Genomic DNA, 23889 nt, shown 5'->3' with positions numbered 1-23889 from the left:
AATTAAATATTTGGATTTATTCTCCAAACAATTCCTTAAACAATAAAAATAAAGAAGAAAGAAAACAAGTCTTGCAATAATGAAAGAAAAATATAGATGGGGAAGATTGATAATATCAAAGATTCACGATCTATTAAATACTATATAAAAAGGATGTATTTAATACACCTTTTCATGCCTCCTGGTCTCAGGCCCAGAATTAAGTAATTCTGCAGTTTTTTACCATATCAAAAAGCTCAGAGCTTTTCCACAACAAATGTTATTTCCATTACTGCAAGTGGTGGAAAATGATAGGTAAATACTAAATTTTATCAGGAATCACAATAATTTACCTTTTAACTTTTATTTCTGCATTGGCAACTGTGTGTGTATCTCTACAACTACAAGCTCTACAATTACAAGTATCTCAAGCAAGACAAGCAGTCAAGAGGCTAATTCAACCCTTTCTTGAACATGTATGAAATATAGGCTGCCATCACCACTCAACAAAGATTTTCTGCAGACTATAACTCCAAAGATTTTCGATAATCTACTCACCGAGTTTAGATCTAGACAGTAAGAGGTGTTTGATCTAAGCTTTCTTTCCCTGTTATACCATCTTTCAGTGTTTGGAAGTACACATTGTAGTCCTTTTCCGGAGGAGGATTTTCCGGATCCACAGTATATGGTTCGCTGAATGGAATGACGCTCTTAACCTGAAAAACACAAAACAACGGAGAATTTTACATAATCTCTATCCAGAAACACATAATACTTGAACAAAAAATTTCTCGAAACAAAATTCAAATCAAGGTTTTAAAGGAAAGAGTGTAGGAACCTCAAATGTCTTGTCGCATGCATAAGGGCTTTCTAGTGCAGCAATACATATCCTTGCAATTTCCTCCCTGGAAATCTTCCCCTGTAAACCAAATTGAGGGTCATCAAGGTATCCTGTGCTGTTTTATAGAATTTATACAACATTTTATTTTCTTACTGTTATATCGTCTCCTTGATCAAAGATGAGATCAGCTCCGGCAGGTTCCTCGGTTAATGCACAAGGTCTGACAATTGTATATGGAATGCCACTTTCCCTGATTAGATCCTCCCCCTGAAGGAATATTTAACACTGGTAATCAACCAAATGTAATGAGCATTAACAGATATATGACATGGTCGGGAAAGATGTGGATGCCGAAGTTGAATTTGCTGGTAAATCCACAACCTATGTTTAATCTCATTAAGATTGATTAGGATAGTATTATTGTTAACTGAATATCTGTTGCCTTTGTTAACTGGATAAGACTAATTGATTGTATCTAGTATTGTATTTATCAAGCAATAAATAATGCAGAGGAAAATAGTGAGATCCATAAACATGGATGTTTGAATACTTGACATTGATCGCAGCCTCAATATATTATTGAATTAACACCACAACGAAATGAAGGGAGAACCTTCAACTTGTATGTGAGAATGAAGCCCAATTCCTTGTTCATGCGGACGGCTGGAGGTTGTTTGGTTAAATCAAGTCCAGGCCTATCAGGTCTAGTGACCCCGGCTGAACTCACATGCACAAACCTGAGATTTTAGAAGATAACGGAAACGAAGACCATATTTAGGCGAGAATTTACATGAAAAGGCAATTCTATTAATGAAGAGGAAAAGAAAAGGATCTAATGTGTGAATAAACCTTGGAGTGATAGGTTCCTTGAGGTAAGCTCGTATGGTTGATATTGGAAGCTGGAATGGACCTTCAACAAAAGTTGGGTTCAACTTCCCATCGTACTCAAACTTGCTAAACATGAGCTGTAAATATTATTGAAATGTTACTGTAAATATTATTGCTGTATAGAAGAATAAATATTTCAGAATGAAATGGACCGAACGCAAAAAAGTAGTCATGGAAACATGCCTGAAATGATATGATTTCACTAGGATTAAATGGTTGGGCATCAAACACGGTTCGTGCTCGAAATATAGGTCTCAAAGAAGAGAAAGGCAAGCGAACCTGAAAGCAATTAATCGGAACATGTTAAGCGATCTACTGGTCTTAGGTCGAGGAAAAGCACATAGAAGAGCTCACCGATTGCCATTGGTCCTTAACAGTGTCAAAGCCCGTTGTATATGCAACGGTGTCCCAATCACGGCTAGTTCGTAGCATGAATTTATATCTACGGCCATCACCTTTGATGCGCAACTCAAGACCATCATATGCAGAGAGATCTTCTGGTATGGAGAAATTCTGTAGAAAAATATGAAGATTGTTATCCCCATTACAAACATTTTGGATAAATATAGCATATTCTGCATCTATCACAAGAACCATTCATAATTATATCCACTAGCAAGCAGTGGTGACAACAACTATTCTTCTGTTATACATAACATAAATGATGATAGCAACTAATTGGACCCGTCAATGCCAGATAAGCATGAGGTATAACAGAAGCTTAAATTGTAGAATCGTGCAACATTTAAGTCAATCATGATACGTTGAAGCATCACAACGAACTGACTGGGATATGGGGAACATGAAAGGGAGGGCGGAGACAGATAAAATCATAACTTACCTTTGTCCGGATGCTGGCAAAACCTCCGTTGTTTGCAGTGGAAACGAATCCTGTAGAGGGAAAGTATTAAAAGGAAAGAGTGAAAAACAACCTTAGCTGTGAAACTATTTGGATATTCAAGGCTTTGATATTCTTCTGAAGTGAGACAGAAACAAACCTCGGAAAATTCCAGCTGGTCTACCATTTTCACCACCACTAGGATCTATCTCAAATGCGCTCGCACTTACTCCTCCCATGACAACATCATCCAGTGCACCCCAAGGAAGTTCTCTCGATAAATTATCTGTGCGGTCAATGGATACATGTAAACCAAAAAAGGAAGCAAAAACAACGACAGAATGCAAAAGTTGAAAGCGCAAAGAGGTATGACTTCTGACCAGTTTTATTTCTGAACAACCTATTACAATATGTTTTATCATCAAAATCAAATTATCGAAATTGTGGTGTAAAATATTTTCTGGTGACTCGGATAAAGTTGATGACTTTGCAGCTTAACATACTGCCGTACCCTCAAATCCAAAGATCAGTTTCCCACTGCGAAGTCCAACTGATTCCTTAACCGCACTGATCAGATTTTTCATGCCAATGAACTCCACCATTTCAGGGGAATCTCCTTTAATCTGCTTTCATCAATCAAATGAACAGCCACAGTCATCTTGCTCATCACGAAAAGCTGGTAGCAGGAAAGCGTGGAGCTTGAGCCACTTGATATAGAATGGACAGATACAATTACTAACCTCTGGTTCGAAGAACTTGATTCCCTATATAAGCACAGATGGATAAAGATCAGAATTCGGGCCAAAAGCAACAGAGTCAGCATTGTAGAAAGCATAGAACAATAACAATAACAATAAAAATAAAAATAAAATACAGAAAACGCTCCATATGTGATTCCACCTTCCTTTCTGCAAGCTATGAATTTTCCTCGTTTTATCACGAGGCTGTAAGTACCTGGCTATATTTGGCCCTATCTGGAGTATCACCTTCCTTTGGGCCAACAATAACTGAAACAGCATTAATCACCGATTTTACTCCTTTGAAGTACTTAGGTTGCAATGTGCTTGCTTTGGTAATATCTCCAACAATCTGATTGATATATTTTGAAGATGTCAGAGTAGCATTAAAGAAATTGGTTTATCTTATCCAGCATGTTCAACTGGTGAAATTCAAGAAGCAGTGGCTATTAAACATTTTAATTGTTACAAAAACTAATAGTTGGAGGATACTGGCGATTCAAAGTCATCATCATTAGTTAATAAACACTCATATAGCTAGTCAGTAGTTAATGAACATCCCTTCTTGTAGAAATGAGAATAAGCTCACTTAGAGTAACTTATGACTTGCCATCATATTCAACCCTAAAAAAACATACACATGACCTAACCTTTAAGTTCTGTTGTGTTAACTCAAACATAGATATCCATATTGGGAATGAGGAATAACCTTTTATGTTGGGAAGCTATTATACTTATTTCTATTAAAAACCAGAATGCTTCTCCTATCAGGGATAAACGAGGTTTCAGAAAGTATTATTTCTATTGCAACCTCTTGAAAGTGTTGCCTAAGTTAGTCGGTAGTTAAGAATCCTATCCTAAACCTTAGGTTCTTCTGGTAAACATGAAGAAACCACAATCCAAGGTCAGATTGTTGCCACCATAGACTACACAAGGAAAACAAATAGAAGACAGAAAACTTACCAAGTCAACATCTTCACCAAGCATTTTCCTTGCTTTTTCTTCATTTCTAACCTGAAAAATAAAAAGATGCTAGGTCTCATAATGGAATCAAATGTGATTTAGACATCTTTCAATTTATAAATTCTCTTCCACCTCTGGTCTCATGGCCCTCATCATCAGTAATCAATACATCTGCATATACAAGAGAAAATATATAGAGAGTACCAGCACTCGAACTGCTTGTCCATTTTTCCGTAAGAGATCCACAACTCTTCTACCAACACCGCCAGTAGCTCCAGCCACAAGAACTATCCCAGAAGTATCCATTGGCTTCACTGCTCGGCTAGGTGACGGATCAGAGAGTTTCTCAATCAGAAAGGCAAATAACTTCATGTACAAAAGAAACTTATCAGATCAAACAATCCACAACTTGAGCTTCAATAAAATAGAGAAAGAATCAAGCAAGCTGAACCTTTCCAGGAGAGGGAAGCTGGTCAAAGAAAGACAATGTCTTCCAAAAGCGACCTACATCCCAACCTTGCTTTTCAGCTCGAATGCGCCCTTTGTAGGATCTCAAAGAATGGAATGACAACTTTTTCTGGTAAACAGCCGGCTCAAATTTAAGGGGGAGGAAAGAACTTGGAAGGGGAGATGAATATGGAGATGATTTAGGTAATTTACAGCCAATAATTGAGGCACCCTGCGAAATACAATAAGTTGGCAGATGAAGATACATCAATTTTTCAAACATTAAGCTATGAAAACTGCTAGCACAAAAATTGGTACCAAAAAAACTAAGATATATACATGGTTCTGAATTTTATCATTGCCAAATAGTCCTACAAAGTTAAGTTCAATCCAAACAAACTTTTTGAATGTCCCTCATAACCAGTAATTTCTTGAGGATCACACAAATAAGTAACACTTCCTCTCGAATGAAATCTCCAAAATATATCATCCCAATAAATTTCGCACTAGTAAAACAAAAATTATTTCAGGGATTCTTTGAAACGAAGAATAAGTAGAGTAATTAATTCAAGATTAATTTTTTTTCACTCCCCTTTTTCTATTTCCAGAAACTCAACCCCTTCACCAATATGGATAAACAGAAAAGGTGAGTGTTCAGAGCAAGATTGGTTACCTGAAAGCTCGGTATTCTTGAGCAGGATAAAGAAGAAGAATAAGGGTGAGCTACACCTACAGTAGAAAGGCAATGACACTCCATGATTATTGCTTCAGGCGATTAATTTTAAGCAATATAAATCATAGCTGCAGGTACAGAAGAGTTGCGTAGAATCATCTCGCACCACATAATAGTACACTTTGCATGTAAAGACACCTTAATCTTGGGAGATTCCTCTGCGGTACTTTGAATCCAATAATCTCCGATTACAATAGAAGTCGCGCTTAGCTCAGACGCAGCGATTTCTAACGATATCGGTAAGTAATGCGAGTAATAAAATATTACAAAAATATTCTTTAATTTTTCTAGTTCTGGATTTTATCAAACCAAATATATTTCTTATTTTTATTTGAGCAGGGAAGTCGAGAAAAACAAATTGTAGAAACAAAATATTTTATAAACAACTGATTTAAAATTGGGCCTTATATTTTGGCCCAATGGTTGGGTATGTAGCCCAATAACAATCCGCCACACGATAAGGAACCCAAATCCAAATTAGAAATAATAGCAACCTTTTTTTAAGAAACATAACAAATGCATAACTAAGAGGGTGTTTGGCTGAGCTTATAAGCTCCTCAAAAGCTTATAAGTTGTTCAGGAGCTTATAAGTTCCTTCAAAGTGTTTGGTAAAATAAGCTCCTAAATCGCTTATAAGCTCCAAATTTAAGTTCCCAAAAAAATAAGTTTCTCTACCCCAACTTATTTTTTTATAATCTCATATGTAATAATTATTTTACAAATATTTTTCAACTATAATTTATTATTTTCATCATGTATCATTCAAGTTCATTTCTCTTCGATTTTCTCTCTCTAAAAAAATATTTTCTCTCTCTAGAAAAAACTCTCTCTAGCTTATAATCTCAATTATCCAAACACTTTGACAACTTATAAGCTCTTAGAAAACTACATCTTATAAGCTCTTTGAAATAAGCTTAGCCAAACACCTTCTAAGATGAAACGTTCACATTTAGGAGATATGTGTTTTCAATTAAATTGTGGTCGTAGATTATAAGCCGTGGACTATTAGTGAAAACTTGTGCTGAAAGAACATAATTTTTTTATTAGCAATGTCTTTTTAGTGTGGTCGTGATTATTTTATGACAATTGTTACATATAACACAAGTGATAGACTTACAAAATCATGGTTTTTGTAACTTTTTTTAATAACCAAAAAAGAAAAACAAATGGCCTCACCAAAAGCCCCCCTTTCTGTGAACTCTAGCAGGGCTGTTTCTGACGAGAAATGGATTCAGAGTGAAACAATAAAAATGGATCCTCTATTCACCATCATAAAAACACAATATATATAATACATTTTAAAAAAAAGTCATAATATAACATTTTTGTAAAAAAATATTAATAATTATAAAAAATAACTTTTTCTCATCTTTTTACTTGCAAAGTTATCTATAATGTAATTTGTTTCTAAGATTTTCTAAAACATTTTTTTCAATACATAAAATCGTTAAAACATTTAATCTTTCTTGCATCATCGGCGATCTTAAACATGTCTTCAACAATCTTAACTTCAAGACACTCCTCTCATTTGAAGTTACGACAACACGCATAGTCAATAAGATCCTATAAGTTATTAATGTTTCATTACAGAGTCAATCCGCATAGATTTTGATTATAACTTCTTACTCACCATGTTTACAGCAAATAAAATGTCATGTCAAATAATCATACAAAGTAAAAGTTCAAAATTTTCAATTGATACAGCTAAACTTTCAGTTTCACTTTTCAATTTTGCATCATCACAAATGTCACATAATTTTAATAAAGCATCTCTCAATTTAACAAATTAAAATCTAATTACTCGAAAACTTTTAATAGCAGTATGAAATATTTCAGAGTTAATCCTTCGACATTATCAAGTAAAACTTCACACCTTTTAGGTTAGTTGTTTTGCCTTAACTTGATTATACTAACCAAATGGTAACGCTTTGGACATCATTGGAGGTTAGTTATTTTAATTATTTGTTTAAGTGACATGGGGTCTTTAACAAAAGTGATGCATGCATGCAGCACTGAAGTCAACGAATTGCTTGTTAGGTTCAAATTAATAAATTGACTCGAATTGTTGTCGCTCTTATAATTTGGTAAGTGAGGACAAAGTCAAGATAGGAATTTTATTATTATTATTATTTTTATCTTAATGTAAATGGCGATTTCTCAAAGCAACGTGGTATGTATTAAACCAACTCTCGTGAATCGTGGTATCAGAAATCAGGAACCAGTATCAACAACTTGACCGTACTTGTCTTCTTTCATTGGTTTATGAATTTTATACATATATATCCATATTTGAATTTATATATGCATAAAGAGTTAGGTCCAAATATGAACCACATTTTTTCGCGAAAATTGTAAATCATAAATAAGTACATAAAATATATGAACAATAGATGGTTGGACCTTATATACGTGTATTATATGTATGTATTGTATGCGTACGTTTAAAAATCTCAGTTTCCAAGAAAAGATATGCTTCGTACATTATCTTTTACCTCAAAACAAATATGCATATATGAATTTAAATATGAATATACAATTCATTAAGATATATTTGTGTTTAACATTAAGCAAAAATATTGAGATTTACGGTACTACGATAATACTAGGATCTACATAATATCCCAATTATGTATAACCGATTAATCGATCTTGCTGCCAGTTAATTAAACTGACACTACTAAAAATCAAAATAGGGATAACGGTTCATACATAACGGTTTTGGTCAAAAACCGTTATGTATGAGCGCACTTTTGAATATACATAACGGTTTTACGAGACTTTGTTATGTATGTACTGTTATCTAAATGTATTTATAACTGTATCAAATTAAGCGTTACGTAATAGCGTTATCTATTTATGATATATATAACAGTGCTACTGAACCGTTAACCCAATCGTTATGTATGAGCATGTATTCAACAACAATTGTTTCAGCGTTAAGAATACCGTTATGTATGAGCGTAATTTATAACGATAGTTGCAACTGTTATTTCCTATTGTTATCTATGAGCACACTTTCTAGATAACAACTTGATCATATTATACACACTTTAACTAAGTATGGAAAAAGTTGAATGTTGTCAAGACATGAAGGTGTTAGCTTTATTAATGTTGGAGGTTATGAAATGATCGTGCATATGTGTATGTAATGATACAATATGGTTGATTGTTTATGTGATTAAATGGTGTGAGTTGTGAGAGTTATGATTAACGCACATACGTGTTTGTGTTTGACACTTAAACAAATGGTTTCGAGCTTAAATGATAGTGATGTGATAGAAAGTCTTGTGATGATTGATATATTGAGTTAAAGTCTAGAAACGAGTCTCTATTTTAGAATATTGTATACACGGTGAAGCTCGTTTTTTGGTTTACGAAAAGATGGAGAATGGATCTCTGGAACTCCACTTGCATGGTAATCTTTATTTTTTCCAAGTATGTTTTTCAATGTGAAGCATCAATTATGTTTATCCCCCGATTCACTTTACTGAATCGATTGCCTCAGGGGGCAATAATTGATTTGTGAGTTTATGCAGAGAACTTCATATGCAAATTGATTTGAAGTTGATTTTTTTTTTTCTTTTCAAATTGATGATTGCATTAGGATTACAAGGAAGCGGCTAGGCTTCGCGATTCACTGAAACTTTTTGAGGAAGAGGGGCCAGCTTTGCGACTTCAAAGGTTGTTGAATTAAAGAGGCCATTTCCCAGGAAAGATTTGAGGTATCCATATATGCCTTATCCACCTTGTTTGGTTTTTCATTTCAATTTTTATCTAGGCCGTGATGAATCCAGAATCTTACAATTGTAATAAGTTTGTAAAGGATATGATGATATGTTAAATTGGATACACAAAGTACTATTATATACTAAGTTAATTTGAAATTCATGGTAATCCAATAAAACATTAACTCTAGTTCATGTGAAATCTTTCCATTTGTGAAAACAACTTAGTCTTGTTTAAATAATCGAAATAAAATGAGTTAATTTGATCTGAATGGTATCTGTAACTGTGAACAAATAGCGTGTTTTTGCAAACTTTCCTTGTCATACATGTTATCCCCTGCAATGATTTCTTTGCATTGTAAGTACTCATATTTATTGTGCGTATCTACTGCATGATGCAGCTACCTACCGCGATGAGTTGAAGGAAATTGCTCCCTATATTCTTTTGAAGTGCTCGAGTGACGCTACAACCTTAGTATGACAAGCACATTATTTCATTATCAAGTTTCAAGAATTGATCAATTTGATATGATTCTGTGCAACTGAAATGCTTTGATTCTTGAATATGATAATGTGCACAATCCTACACTAGTCTAATGATAAATACAATGTCTCTTCTTTTTTCTGTCTTGTGCTAATTGGTGCATAATTTGCAGGGAATTAGAGTCCAAGTAAGGAGTGTGTACATTGCAGGTAGGAGTCCAAGTCATATGCAGCTTCTGGTTGTAGAGATTATGATGTTATTTAGATATATTTGACACTTTGATTATGGATGGATAAAGTTATTTGGATGATTAAATATTTATATATGTTTTGGTTGTGGAATATGTTGTGTTTGAGGATATTGTATCATTTGTATTTAAATTCTGCATTTGAAAATACATAACGGAAATAATTGTTATGTAAAATATAAAAAAACGTTATGTATAACAACAACAAAGTATAAGAGAGACATTTTATAACGAAAAAAATAAGTTTTATAACGATGAAAACCGTTATATATAGTTACAATACATGACGGAAAAAAATAAGTTTTATAACGATCGTTATGTATAATTACAATACATAACAAAAAAATACATTTTATAACAAATTTTATTGTTATGTATTACATTCATGCAAAACGGTAATTAACCGTTATGTAAAATATAAAAAATCGTTATGTATAGTTACAATACATAACGAAAAAAATACATTTTATAATAGATTTTACCGTTACGTATTACAATCATACACAACGGTATTTCATGTGTTATGTATCATCATAGTGCCGTTATGTATACATAGTATAGATAACGGTATATTACCGTTATGTATGAGCGCCCTCATACATAACACCACTATATACAACGCTTGTTTTGGTACATAGATAACGGAAAATTACCGTTATGTATGAGCGCTTTTTTTAGTAGTGTGATTTAGATCAATTAATTCATTGTACTAGTACTTATTATGAAAAGAGGTTATATATCATGTATTTTTCATCAAATCGATAATAACCTCATCAATTAAGATCTTAAATTAATTAATAAATAGAATAACAATAGATGATCAATAAAGCCGTAGACAATAGTAACGATCAAAAGGGAAAATTGTCGAAGGCAGACACCTTCTTTGCCAGCAAGAGGTGATGGGCCATGGACTCTTTGCACATACTCTTTCCCGACAATTTCAACACTACTTTCTTCATAATTTCACTTCTCACACCCCCTTCATATTATATAGATAGTATACAAACATAAATTACATATTATCTATACATACATGCATGTTATGTAACCTAACCTTACAATCACATCTATTTTTATCTTATCTTTTAACTAGCTCCTTTTCTGAAAAATGTAGCCCAATAATTTGGATTTCTTAAAATTTATGTAAAAAAGAGATTAGATCACGGGTTTGATCATTTGCATAATTTCATGTTTCTGTTTTCCTTTTAAAAAACCCACCAAATCTCGCAAACTTTTTTATTTGATTATTGTTTTGTTACTTTCACAAAATTTAAAGTAAAAATACCAAGTAGAACGTAGTTTATAGGGATGCATGTCGTGAATAGGTTGTGCATATTGTATACATAGTCAAACTCAATTAATTAGTTAGAGCCCTCCACATTTTGGTTTTTTTTTTATCTTATTTTTTTTTATCAATATTATCTTATTATTAGTAATTACGTCTTATGGAACATGTATGTGATCACATTTAAATATTATAGTAGTAGAGGAATCCATCGAAATCACATGCTTGAAGCTCGGATTTCGTTCTTTGTATTTTTTTTGACAAATCCTTTAGAATTCATGAATTATTAAAATCCATGAAATGTTGAATACCACATGATTTTAAAATACTTTAAAAAATCTGGATTGAATACCTCTAAATTTTAAAAGAATTTTAAAAGTTTGAATATACCCAAACTTTCAAAATCCTTTAAAATCATATAGAGTCTCAATTTAAACGAGAAAATGACAAACAAAAGAATACAAACAGTGGAACTAGTGTGCAGTTGATGAGTTGGGCAAGAAATCCGAAGTAGAAGCTGCAGAAGATGTGGTTAAATTCGAGGAAGTGCTGGCCTGACCGTACATCCCAGAATCAACACTGTTTGCACTACCAAAAAATGTAGTCGAACCGCTCATCGCTGCTGGAGTTGCATTATTATTAGACGGCCTTCGGCATTGTGAGAGGTCGGGCAGACGATCTTCGGATGTGAGAAGTTGCACAGCTTGGCCTATTGAGGGGCGCTGGGCGCTATCTGGATGAACGCACCACAGCCCGACAACCATCAAACGCTCTATCTTGCTTACTTGGTATTCTGATAAGTTCAGTTTGGGATCGGCTGCATCGAGCAACTGCCCATCTCCGTAGAGCTTCCACACCCACTCCACTAGCGCAATCTGGCCTTGAGGATAGCTAAGATCAAAAGCCTTTCTTCCACAACCGATCTCCAGTAAAACAATGCCGAAGCTGTACATGTCAGTCTCCTTGCTCGCCCGCCACTCTGCAAGATACTCGGGAGCCATGTAACCTGGTGTCCCTGCAAGCTTGGTCAAATGCAAATCTTTATCGTGATCAACCAGCCGAGCCAATCCGAAGTCACCCAGCTTGGCGTTGAAGTTGTTGTCGAGCATCACATTGCTCGATTTTATATCCCTATGCAGTACGTACTGCCTCAACCCTTGGTGCAAATACAGCAGGGCTGAAGCTAGCCCTTGTGCAATTTTGTATCGCATTTCCCATGTCAGCAATGAATTTACTGAGAAAAGATGAAGATCTAAGCTCCCTTTAGGCATGAACTCGTAGACCAGTAGAAGCTCTGCTCCCTGATGGCACCACCCGATGAGCTCCACCAAGTTCATGTGCCTCAACTGGCTGATGATTTTGACTTCGGCCTTGTATTCTTCTCGGCCTTGTTGAGATCCCTCCGTTATCTTCTTCACTGCAATGAAGGTGTTTGTCGCTTTCAGGAAGCCCTTGTAGACATTGCCAAAGCCTCCTTGGCCGAGCTTCTCTGTAAAATCACGCGTTGCTAGAACCAGTTCGTCGTAAGGGAACTTTTTAGGGCCGTTGCCGTTTTCCAATTCATTATCCATTACATAATCGGACAACTGCTCTTCCTCTAACCCCTCCCCATGCTTGTTTTTGTTTCTTGATAAGAAACGGAGTGCACAAGTGGATGATAGAATGAGTAGTAATATGGCAGCACCGCCACCACCCAATCCAGCAAAAAGGACCCATTTTTTCTTCTTTCCGCCATTCGGTTCTACTTCAGCAGAACCCACATCAGTCGAATTGAAACTCCAAGATTTAACGTTGTTTTCCTCGAAAGAACCTCCGGTGGAAGCCGAGAATCCGATAGTAACATATTCCGGCAAGTAATTTCGAAGACTGACCTCATAGCTGAGGTTCCCTTGTCGGAAAGTTCCGTTATATGTGCCCGTGAAATCCACTCTCAAAATGCAGGTGCTGGAATTGTAAGTAACCCAGGCATCATTTTGGGCGCCTGCAGAAATATTGTTGTACCAATTCGTAGTTTGGACGGAGCTGAGGTTGCTGAGATCAATGCCGACGTGTGGCACGTCGGGGCCGCCCTCGTAAGTCGGATCGATGAATTGATTGCGGTACGTGTCGAACTCCACCGCGACGAAGGCCTCCAAAGACGATGAATCCGGCGGCGATTTGGGGTAGCCGAGGCCGAGGCCACTGGCGCGAGACGACGGCTTGATGGTGGAGCCGTTGGGAGCCAAGAAGAAGGTGAGGCCGTCGCCGAATTTGTCGCTGCCGAATGAGTTTATGACGAAGGAGAAGTGTGTGGAGAAATCAGCCACATTTTGTGAGGTTTTGTCCCACAAATGCAGCAGCTCACCGTAGGTGGCTCGCCCGGCTCTCTCCGTTTGATTCGTTGTGACTTGGATGCCTTCGTCGGTGATGTAGGCGTCTCCGGTGAGGTTGAGGCGGTCGCCGTCTGATATTGTGATGGGAGACATGTCGAAGGATAGTGAGAATGTTGCATAGACGAACAAGGTGAGGAGGAGAAACATGGAAACGGGTGTAGACATGGCTATGGCTGCACTTGTTTAATTTTTACAAGAAAATGATGGTGAAAATTTGATGAATTCAAGATATAAAGAAATTTTTTGTGATGGTTAGAGAAGAAAGGGGAAGACTTGACTTCACTGGACCCTCCTCCGACAATTTTTGTGATGGTTAGAGAAGAAAGGGGAAGACTTGACTTCACTGGACCCTCCTCCGACAATTTTTGTGATGGTTAGAGAAGAAAGGGGAAGAAAGTTGAGCCTATCAAAGCGTGTTGATCGAATCTGTAGATTGGGGATGTGTTTGATAGGTTAGTTTAGGCGTGTTTGTTTAATTAACTAGCGTTTTTTCGGTGTTTGATAGCATATGCAATTTAACAATGGGGCCCGATGAAAAGGGAAAGCCCGCTGCTAAACTACTGTTCATCCTCGATTGTGTACCCCACGGTAGGGGTCAGTCACATTTACCTAAAGCTACAGTATTCTCGTTTAAAATTTTGGATTCCGAATTTGCCCTCCCAATTTGCCCTCCCAATTTTGGATTCCACCATTTGAATAGTGTTACACCAAATTTGGTGTAACACTATTCACTACACCAAAACACTTTAATTAATTTTAAAAAATACAAATTAACCCCTCTTCTTGCTATATATTATTTTATTAATTTAGTAGGTTTAAATGATTAGAATGAAAGTTAATTATTTTTTGTTAATTTCGTAGGTTTATAAGAAAGGAATGAAAGTAATAATAATAATAATAATAATAATAATAATAATAATAATAATAATAATAATAATAATAATAATAATAATAATAATAATAATTTGGTTGAGAATAATTTAGTTGAAAATAGAGTTTTAATTTGCAACAATAAAATAGATTAATTTTTAATTACATGACATATTAAAATGTATAATACAAGAATATTTAAAATAATATTAATAATATAAATACCACATCACATAAAAACAACAAAATTAAAATTACACAACATAATTCGAAAATCAAGTAGACGCAAATAAATAAGGAATAGAGATGCTCACTTCGACCTTCGGAATGAGTTAATTGAACATTTGTGGGAAGAATATACTAATTCCGTGTCTTGAATTTTATGTGGATGTTGGTTTATTTGTTGTATTTTATTTTCAAGTTATGTAATATTTAATGAATTTTATTTTAAAGTTTAATTTTTTTTGTTGCTTATTTAATATAATAATAATAATAATAATAATAATAATAATAATAAAATTAATTTCCGTATAATATTTATTTTAATATGAAATTGTTAATTAACAAATTGGGGCAAATGTATAATTTAAAAGAAATACATAGGTATGATTGAAGAAGTATAAAAAGTAAGTGGAAGGAGAATATTTAAATAATATTCTTTTGGGTTTGAATTTGGTGTAAATGGTTGGAGAAGAATTACTGTTGGATGTGACATATACTGTAAAATGGGTTTGGGTTTGGTGTAAATGGTTGGAGATGCTCTTAGAATTGCTCCATTTCAAAAATAAGCCGCCCGCGCCGGAGGGCTGCTTCTTCCACGGCGACTGGCCGCCGCCGCCGCCCAAGAGGAGGAGATGCGATCCCAATACTCAAACTTGCTGAAATATCCGCCTTCTTGTCTTCTATTTAATTCAACAACAAATTTAATCGTAAAAAAGAAAGGGAATATAAAATGTTCATTTTCTACGTTTCGTGCTGTACATATACATCTTGTACTAGTTGGTGATTTAGAATTTCGAATATGATTTAACTAAAATATATGCCGTCGAAAATACAAGTAAAACGCGTAGATTAAAAAACAAGTTTATGTATAAAAATGAGTTGTTAATGTTAAAGGTGAAACTTCTTGGGTTTGAATTTATCGTGGCGCAGTTTTTAAGTTTTTTTTGTTTAATTATTAATTTGTATGTATTCGTTAATTGGTAATTTTCCTTAGCTGGGACACTATATACAATCCATTTTTAATTCACATTGCAGATATGAGTGGTTGGGAATATGAACTATATATATAAATGATCTTATTACAAATAATATGTGCAGCAATAATTTGGTAGTTTGGTAGGAAACTACAAACAGATACATACGATGTATGATTGCTAAATGGAGTATATGGGACTGAAGAAGTCTTCCATTATTTTATTTTTCTCCTCATATGTATTTTGGATTATAATGGGTTTTTGATAAATTTTACTCGGCCCAAAACAATTAATGGAGCTGATTTATATACAATGAAAATCTACATAGAATATTAATTATAATAATTGTATTTTTCTAGTGGATCACATACTATGCTTTAACTAGAATGACATTTCATCTCATATCGTAACCATACGAGTGGGCATATTTTGAAAATTCTATAAAACACACAAAAACTTGCTAACAATAGATTACAAGAAACTATAGAGAAGCAATACATAGACGTGATGATATATGAGGTGTTAAGTGATGAGATATAGAAAGATGGGTAGATTTTATCGGTGGAAAATTGAAGAAACGGAGACTATACCTAGTTTGAGTAGCCGGAGAAGACAAAGTAAGAAATCGGAATGCGAGAGAAAAACTATTGCTGTATTGAGAATTAGAGATAACGTAGGTTACAAAGCACAAGCTCATGGCTTATTTATAGATTACATGGGGGGGGCAAAATAGTAAAATCGGCACCCGCGCATGCGCCTTGCGTGGTCGAGGGTATGATAGTAAATTCGTCTTTACGCGGGAGATTTCACCGCGCTTCTGTTGATTCCTTCTGGCAAAAGTAGCTTCTCTGACGAATGTGATTCCTCTGGCGAATGTGATTCCTCTGGTGAATGTGATACCTCTGGCGTGTGTGATTCCTCTGGCGAATGTGATTCCTCTGGCGAGTATGATTTCTCTTGGCGAGGATGGTTCATCTGGCGAGTATGATTCCTCTGGCGAGGATGGTTCTTCCGGCGAGTACGATTCCTCTGATGAAATCTACCTCGCTGCTCCCCGTGATTCCACTGGTAAAGAGATTCCTCTGCTCTATATATATTACTCATCATCATTAAGATATAAAATCTGGAAGTGGGTTGTGATCGTAGAGATAGAATAGTTGTACAACAAGAATCTTGTACTAAAAGGGTCACATTGATTTCTACCTTTCTAATTTCTTACCCATTATTAGGTGCAGAATTGGGAACCTAAGCTTTAATAAATCATTTGATTAATAAATCAGATTCAAGCGTTTTTTTATAGTATGCTTGAAATTTGTAGCCTAGAAAGAGCTAGCTTTCGGACAATAAGCTCACGCTAGTTTGAATGTATGATTCTATTAATTTTAAAATATTACTACGTTCTTTCCATAAAAAAGATACACAAGTAGATATTCATATTTATATAATTGAAATACTAGCTACTCCATTCACCCCATAACAGTAATGCATTTTTTTTTGATATTTTTGATGCATCCCACAAAATTGTGCACAAACATTATATTTGTAATCCCCACTTTTTCAATTTATTCATAATTTCTATCACATTATGATTCACCACAAACTCTCGAATTCAAGATTTTTGGCTTTAGGCATTAATCCCTTACTGCTTGGCCGCACATTCATTGCCTTCATGTTTATTAAAACGCTTGTTGAAGTTTGAGGTGCATACTACTCTGAGATTGGTTTGTGTATTATGTATTTCATAAATAATACTCATTCCATTACAAATGTCACATTTTTCATAATGAATGTTTTATTACAAATGTCTCATTTAATTTTTGGCAATATATTCTCTTTCTATACCTAATATTTAAATAATTTTCATTAATTCACTTTATCTACTTTCTACGCATTTCTTAATTTCTGTACCAAAAAATAATGAGACATTTGTAACGAGAATGAGAGAATACTTCCTTTGTTTCTTTGTTTCATTTAACATGGCCATTTTGGTCTCATTAGAAATGAGACGGAGAAGTCATGGAAGTTCCTTCTCTTTTCGGCAATAACATTGGCTGCAAATATTAGTTGTGCATCTGGAACTAGAACTACCAGTTGTAGCGTGGATTTATAACATTAGGCACTCATGGTGGCCCAGCACAGGTGTCTTCTCCTTGCTTTCTTGGGCCTTTCTGCATCCAACAAATAATAATTCAATTTGGTTTTCTGGAGTTTTCTGTTCCAGACAAATAATTCAATTTCGATTGACATTTTGGTGGCATTGTAATTAAAATCTTTGTTCGTGTTCAAATATCAGACAGTAGAAGTAGATGATGAAGCTCCCCTCTCTCATCTAGTGCGCAACCCGTCGAAATTCGATTACACGATTAACTATTACATTCTAAGCATGCCATGTACATAGGTTAAGGCCTAAACCAACGATTAACCTACATGGCATGCTTAGAATTGCTCCATTTCAAAAACTTATCATATATATTCTTCATTATTTATTAATTACTAATTAACTATTACATTCCATATAAAGATTCATTAATCTTAATAAATATAATTAATTGTAGATGTGCGTGTATATATATATATATTATATATAATATTAACATTACATATAATCTAAGTTAATAAATTTTATTATTTATTTTATCTCAATAAAAATTATATTTACATGTCTGACAAGAAAAAAAATTATAATTTATATATGATAAATGATTTTAATTAAATGTTAGTAATTAGATGTATATTTTGCAATATATAATATTGTTATATACGATAAATGATTTTAATTAAATGTTAGTAATTAGATGTATATTTTATAATATATTATATTGTATGATTTAATTTATATATATATATATATATATATATATATATAATATTTATCTTCTTAATTTTCAATAAAATGAATTTTAAATTGGGTTTGAATTGAGACATACATCAATATTTCAAACATTAAGCTATGGAAACTGCTAGCACAAAAATTGGTACCAAAAAAACTAAGATATAAACATGGTTCTGAATTTTATCATTGCCAAATAGTCCTACAAAGTTAAGTTCAATCCAAACAAACTTCTTGAATGTCCCTCATAACCAGTAATTTCTTGAGGATCACACAAATAAGTAACACTTCCTCTCGAATGAAATCTCCAAAATATGTCATCCCAATAAATTTCGCACGAGTAAAACAAAAATTATTTCAGGGATTCTTTGAAACGAAGAATAAGTAGAGTAATTAATTCAAGATTAAATTTTTTTCACTCCCCTTTTTCTATTTCCAGAAACTCAACCCCTTCACCAATGTGGATAAACAGAAAAGGTGAGTGTTCAGAGCAAGATTGAGTTACCTGAAAGCTCGGAATTCTTGAGCAGGATAAAGAAGAAGAATAAGGGTGAGCTACACCTACAGTAGAAAGGCAATGACACTCCATGATTATTGCTTCAGGCGATTAATTTTAAGCAATATAAATCATAGCTGCAGGTACAGAAGAGTTGAGTAGAATCATCTCGCACCACATAATAGTACACTTTGCATGTAAAGACACCTTAATCTTGGGAGATTCCTCTGCGGTACTTTGAATCCAATAATCTCCGATTACAATAGAAGTCGCGCTTAGCGCAGACGCAGCGATTTCTAACGATTTCGGTGCGTAATGCGAGTAATAAAATATTACAAAAATATTCTTTAATTTTTCTAGTTCTGGATTTTATCAAACCAAATATATTTCTTATTTTTTATTTGAGCAGGGAAGTCGAGAAAAACGAATTGTAGAAAGAAAATATTTTATAAACAACTGATTCAAAATTGGGCCTTATATTTTGGCCCAATGGTTGGGTATGTAGCCCAATAACAATCCGCCACACGATAAGGAACCCAAATCCAAATTAGAAATAATAGCAACCTTTTTTAAAGAAACATAACAAATGCATAACTAAGAAGAAACACTTCACATTTAGGAGATATGTGTTTTGTATTAAATTGTGGTCGTAGATTATAAGCCGTGGACTATTAGTGAAAACTTGTGCTGAAAGAACATACTAATTTTTTATTATTAGCAATGTCGTTTTAGTGTGGTCATAATTATTTTATGAGAATTGTTTCGTATAACACAAGTGATAGACTTACAAAATCATGGTTTCTTTAATAACCAAAAAAGAAAAACAAATGGCCTCACCAAAAGTCCCCCTTTCCGGTGAACTCTAGCATGGCTGTTTCTAACGAGAAATGGATTCAAAGTGAAACAATAAAAACACAATATATATAATACATTTTAAAAAAAGTCATAATGTAATAAAAATATTAATATTAATAATTATAAAAAATAACTTTTTCTTGTCTTTTTACTTGTAAAGTTATCTATAATATCATTTGTTTCTAAAATTTTCTAAGACATTTTTTTTCAATATACAAAACTGTTAAAATATTTAATTTTTCTTGCGTCATCGACGATGTCAAATATGTCTTCAACAATCTTAACTTCGAGAAACTCCTTTCATTTGAAGTTACGACAACAGGCATAGTCAATAAGATCCTATTAGTTATTGCAACATTTTAGATTGCAATCTGCAGTTTTTATAAATTCAAGAATTTCAGTAGCTGTTATTATCTTATTTGGCAATGTCATTTATAATATTTTTAACTAAGTAAATAAATCATCTAAGTCAACGTCTGATACATTTTTATGAATAAAAGTAGATTTCAAATTAACATGACAACATCTTAATTTTTCACTATTAATTCAAAGATTTTAAAGTTTTCGAATCAAAGAAAAACCAAATATATGATCAAATGATTTCATATTTCTTCAAACCCATATTTGGAAAAAGCGATTCGTCATGTCCACCACAACTACAAAATACTCAATTCTAAATTAATGACTCTTATGGTGAAAATGAAGCTTCGACACTTTCTCCCTCATCAAATTATTTTTTCTAGTTATACTATTATACATTTTGTTGGAAATATTGGCTATATATTCATATTAGATCCAAGATTCTTAACAATAGTCAAACTTGTATTAAAATATTCATTCCTATACTTTACAAAAAATGATATTAGATATTCTAATTGTTTCATGATTGAGTCAATGTGCATAGATTTTGATTGTAACTTCTTATTCATCATGTTTACAACAAATAAAATATCATGCCAAATAATCATATCAACTATCAAGTAAAAGTTCAAAATTTTCAATTAATCCAGCTAAACTTTCAGCTTCATTTTTTAACTTTACATCATTACAAATATCACATAATTTTAATAATTAAAGCCCCCTCAATTCAACAAATTAAAATCTAATTACTCGAACACTTTTAATATGATTTTTTCAACGGTGTAATTGACAAATATTTCACATCAAGTAAAACTTTCCACCTTTTACCTTTTATGTAAGTTGTTTTGCCTTAACTTGATTATACTAACCAAATGGTAACGATTTGGACATCACTTTTATACATTGGAAGTTAGTTATTTTATTTATTTAGTTTAAGTGGGGTCTTTAACAAAAGTGATGCATGCATGCAGCATTGAGGTCAACGAATTGCTCGTTAGGTTCAAATTAATAAATTGACTCGAACTATTGTCGCTCTTATGATTTGGTAAGTTAGGACAAAGTCAAGATAGGAATTTTATTATAATTATTATTATCTTAATGTAAATGGAGATTTCTCAAAGCAACGTGGTATGTATTAAACCAACTCTCGTGAATCGTGGTATCAGAAATCAGGAACCAGGATCAACAACTTGACCGTACTTGTCTTCTTTCATTGGTTTATGAATTTTATATACATATCTATATTTGAATATATATATATATATATATAGTATGCATAAAGGATTAGGTTAATAAGAATCACATCAAGAATCACATCTTTTCGTGAATACCGTGAATCATGAATACATACATAAAATATATGAATATATATAAGATAATCAAATTGTGAACAATTATAATACATAAAATACATGAATCATAGATGATTGGATCTTATATAGTGCATTATATGTACATGTTTGTTGTATTTTATGTATATGTTCATGAATATCAGTTCTCACGAAAAGATATATGGCTTTAACTATATATATACATCATATACATAAATATATTTGTATTTAACATTATACATAAATATTGAGATTTACCGTACTACAATAAAAATAGGATCTACGGGGATATCCCAATTGTATATAACCGATTGTCATTGTTAATACATAGTAATTGGTTACATGGTTCCATTAAGATGAATGTAAATTATGTAATTATAATTGATCTTGCTGCCAGTTAAAGCTGTAATTAAATTGATTTAGATCAATTAATTGTACTCCCTCCGTACCACGAATCTTGATGCATTTGTTTCGACACGGGAATTAAGGAGTTATAGATTAATGTTTTAAGTGTGTAGGTAATAAAGTAGAAAAAAGTGATAAAGTAGAAGTGTGTAGGTAATAAAGTAGAAAAATGATAATTAAGTATAATTAAGAACCCTTATCTTTTAACTAATTGTTACTCCATTCGTTCCACTATAAGAGCACTTCCAACAGAAATCCCAAAATTATGCTCCTATAATCCTCCCTAAAGCTTCCCTATTTAATTTTAGGATCTCGATTTTATAAATACATACACCAGATCTCCTATTTTCTACATAAAAATAATAATTATGTGTGGGCCCTATTAATTATAAGCTTAAAATAAATTTAGGGTGAGTGTAAATTTAAGATTGAATTTAGGTGGGTGTAAAAATTTTTGTGGGCCCCATCCTATTTAGGGGATCTGCTGGAAGCATTTTTTTATCTCATTTTCAATTGTTTTAGCCTAAATTTAGAGTTATTGATGCATTTAGGTGATCTGCTGGGAGTGCTCTAAGTGGCTCAAAATTTTTTGACACGAAAATTAAGGAAAATGTGTAAATTTGTTAAAAGTGGTAGGACCTACATTTTTTTAAGGATTAATTTTTTTCCATTTATGAAAATATGCCACTTATAATGGGACAGCCCAAAATGGAATACAGGCTACTTATAGTGGGACAGAGAGAGTACTATATTTAGAAATGCATCAAGATTCGTGGGACGAATGGAGTATTACTTATACGAAAAGAGGTTATTCATGTATTTTTCGATAATAACCTCATCAATTAAGATCTTAAATTAATTAATAGAATAACAATAAATCAATAAAGCCGTAGACAATAGTAACGATCAAAAGGGGAAATTGTCGAAGGCAGACACCTTCTTTGCCAACAAGAGGTGATGGGCCATGGACTCTTTGTACATACACTTTCCCGACAATTTCAACACTAACTTTCAACACTACTTTCTTCATAATTTCACTTCTCATACTACCCCTTCATATTATATAGATAGTATACATACATAAATTAAATTAAATTACATATTATCTATACATACATGCATGTTATGTAACCTTACAATCACATATATTTTTATCTTATCTTTTAACTAGCTCCTTTTCTGAAAAATGTAGCCTAAGAATTTGGATTTCTTAAAATTCATGTAAAAAAGAGATTAGATCACGCGGGTTTGATCATTTGCATAATTTCATGTTTCTGTTTTCCTTTAAAAAACCCACCAAATCTCGCAAACTTTTTTATTTGATTATTGTTTTGTTACTTTCACAAAATTTAAAGTAAAAATACCAAGTAGAAAGTAGTTTAGCAATACAGATATTGGGACGCATGTCGTGAAAATTCCAGGTTGTGCATATTGTATACATAGTCAGACTCAATTAATTAGAGCCCTCCACATTTTGTTTTTTTTTGTTTTTTCTTTTATCTTATTTTTTTTATCAATAATATCTTATTATTAGTAATTACGTCTTATGGAACATGTATGTGATCACATTTAAATATTATAGTAGTAGTACCTAATAGTCATATAATTAAGGACTTTGGTCCATACCTGTCAATTAATTAAAAAATTAATATTGATCTTACACAGGAGATCTGACACTACATTTTTATTTTTATTTTTGTTAAGATGGCTGACACTACTAATTTGTAAGGTATTATCGTCTCAAGGAAAAACAAATCTCGGAATTGTATTAATTTTCCAAATCATTTACCTGTCAGTTTGTTTACTTAAGGCATCAGAACGGCATTAATTAGAAAGGCCACATTTTAAAAGTTTTATCCAAAAAAATGTCTAATTAGTTGATGACCCAATTATAATTAGTAGAGATATCTAATTAGTTGATGACACGATAGGATAACCCGAAATATATTAATTAGACTGATTCAAAAACAATGTAATTTCCTGATTTTATATAAAAAAATTATCGTT

At 33.1% G+C, this 23889-nt stretch overlaps 3 protein-coding genes across 5 annotated transcripts in view; all 3 read right to left on the bottom strand.

Annotated features, from left to right (window-relative positions):
- Nucleotides 1–23889, bottom strand: part of LOC130985259 (uncharacterized) — a 920555-nt gene that overhangs the window by 154083 nt on the left and 742583 nt on the right. The window lies entirely within an intron of this gene.
- LOC130985250 (protein HIGH CHLOROPHYLL FLUORESCENCE PHENOTYPE 173, chloroplastic) lies at nt 307–19111 on the bottom strand. Of its 2 annotated transcripts, none has more exons than XM_057908113.1 (16): nt 18941–19111; nt 4698–4925; nt 4451–4612; nt 4247–4297; nt 3501–3635; nt 3287–3310; nt 3058–3169; nt 2707–2832; nt 2550–2599; nt 2063–2221; nt 1892–1987; nt 1670–1785; nt 1434–1557; nt 974–1087; nt 818–898; nt 307–695 (listed from the first exon to the last, which is right to left on the bottom strand). In XM_057908113.1, exons 1-16 carry the CDS (start codon nt 19022–19024, stop codon nt 549–551), a joined length of 1809 nt encoding a protein of 602 aa, XP_057764096.1. In that variant the 5' UTR covers nt 19025–19111; the 3' UTR covers nt 307–548. The 2 variants fall into 2 exon arrangements, with proteins under 2 accessions (XP_057764096.1, XP_057764095.1); XM_057908112.1 differs by lacking the exon at nt 18941–19111 and adding an exon at nt 5367–5541.
- On the bottom strand, nt 11484–13863 carry LOC130985244 (L-type lectin-domain containing receptor kinase IX.1-like). The gene has a single exon (XM_057908098.1). It carries the CDS (start codon nt 13702–13704, stop codon nt 11641–11643), a length of 2064 nt encoding a protein of 687 aa, XP_057764081.1. The 5' UTR covers nt 13705–13863; the 3' UTR covers nt 11484–11640.

This window comes from Salvia miltiorrhiza, chromosome 5 (assembly GCF_028751815.1).
Source record: "Salvia miltiorrhiza cultivar Shanhuang (shh) chromosome 5, IMPLAD_Smil_shh, whole genome shotgun sequence".
Lineage (NCBI taxonomy): Eukaryota > Viridiplantae > Streptophyta > Magnoliopsida > Lamiales > Lamiaceae > Salvia > Salvia miltiorrhiza.
This window is presented reverse-complemented; position numbering and strand designations above follow the sequence as displayed.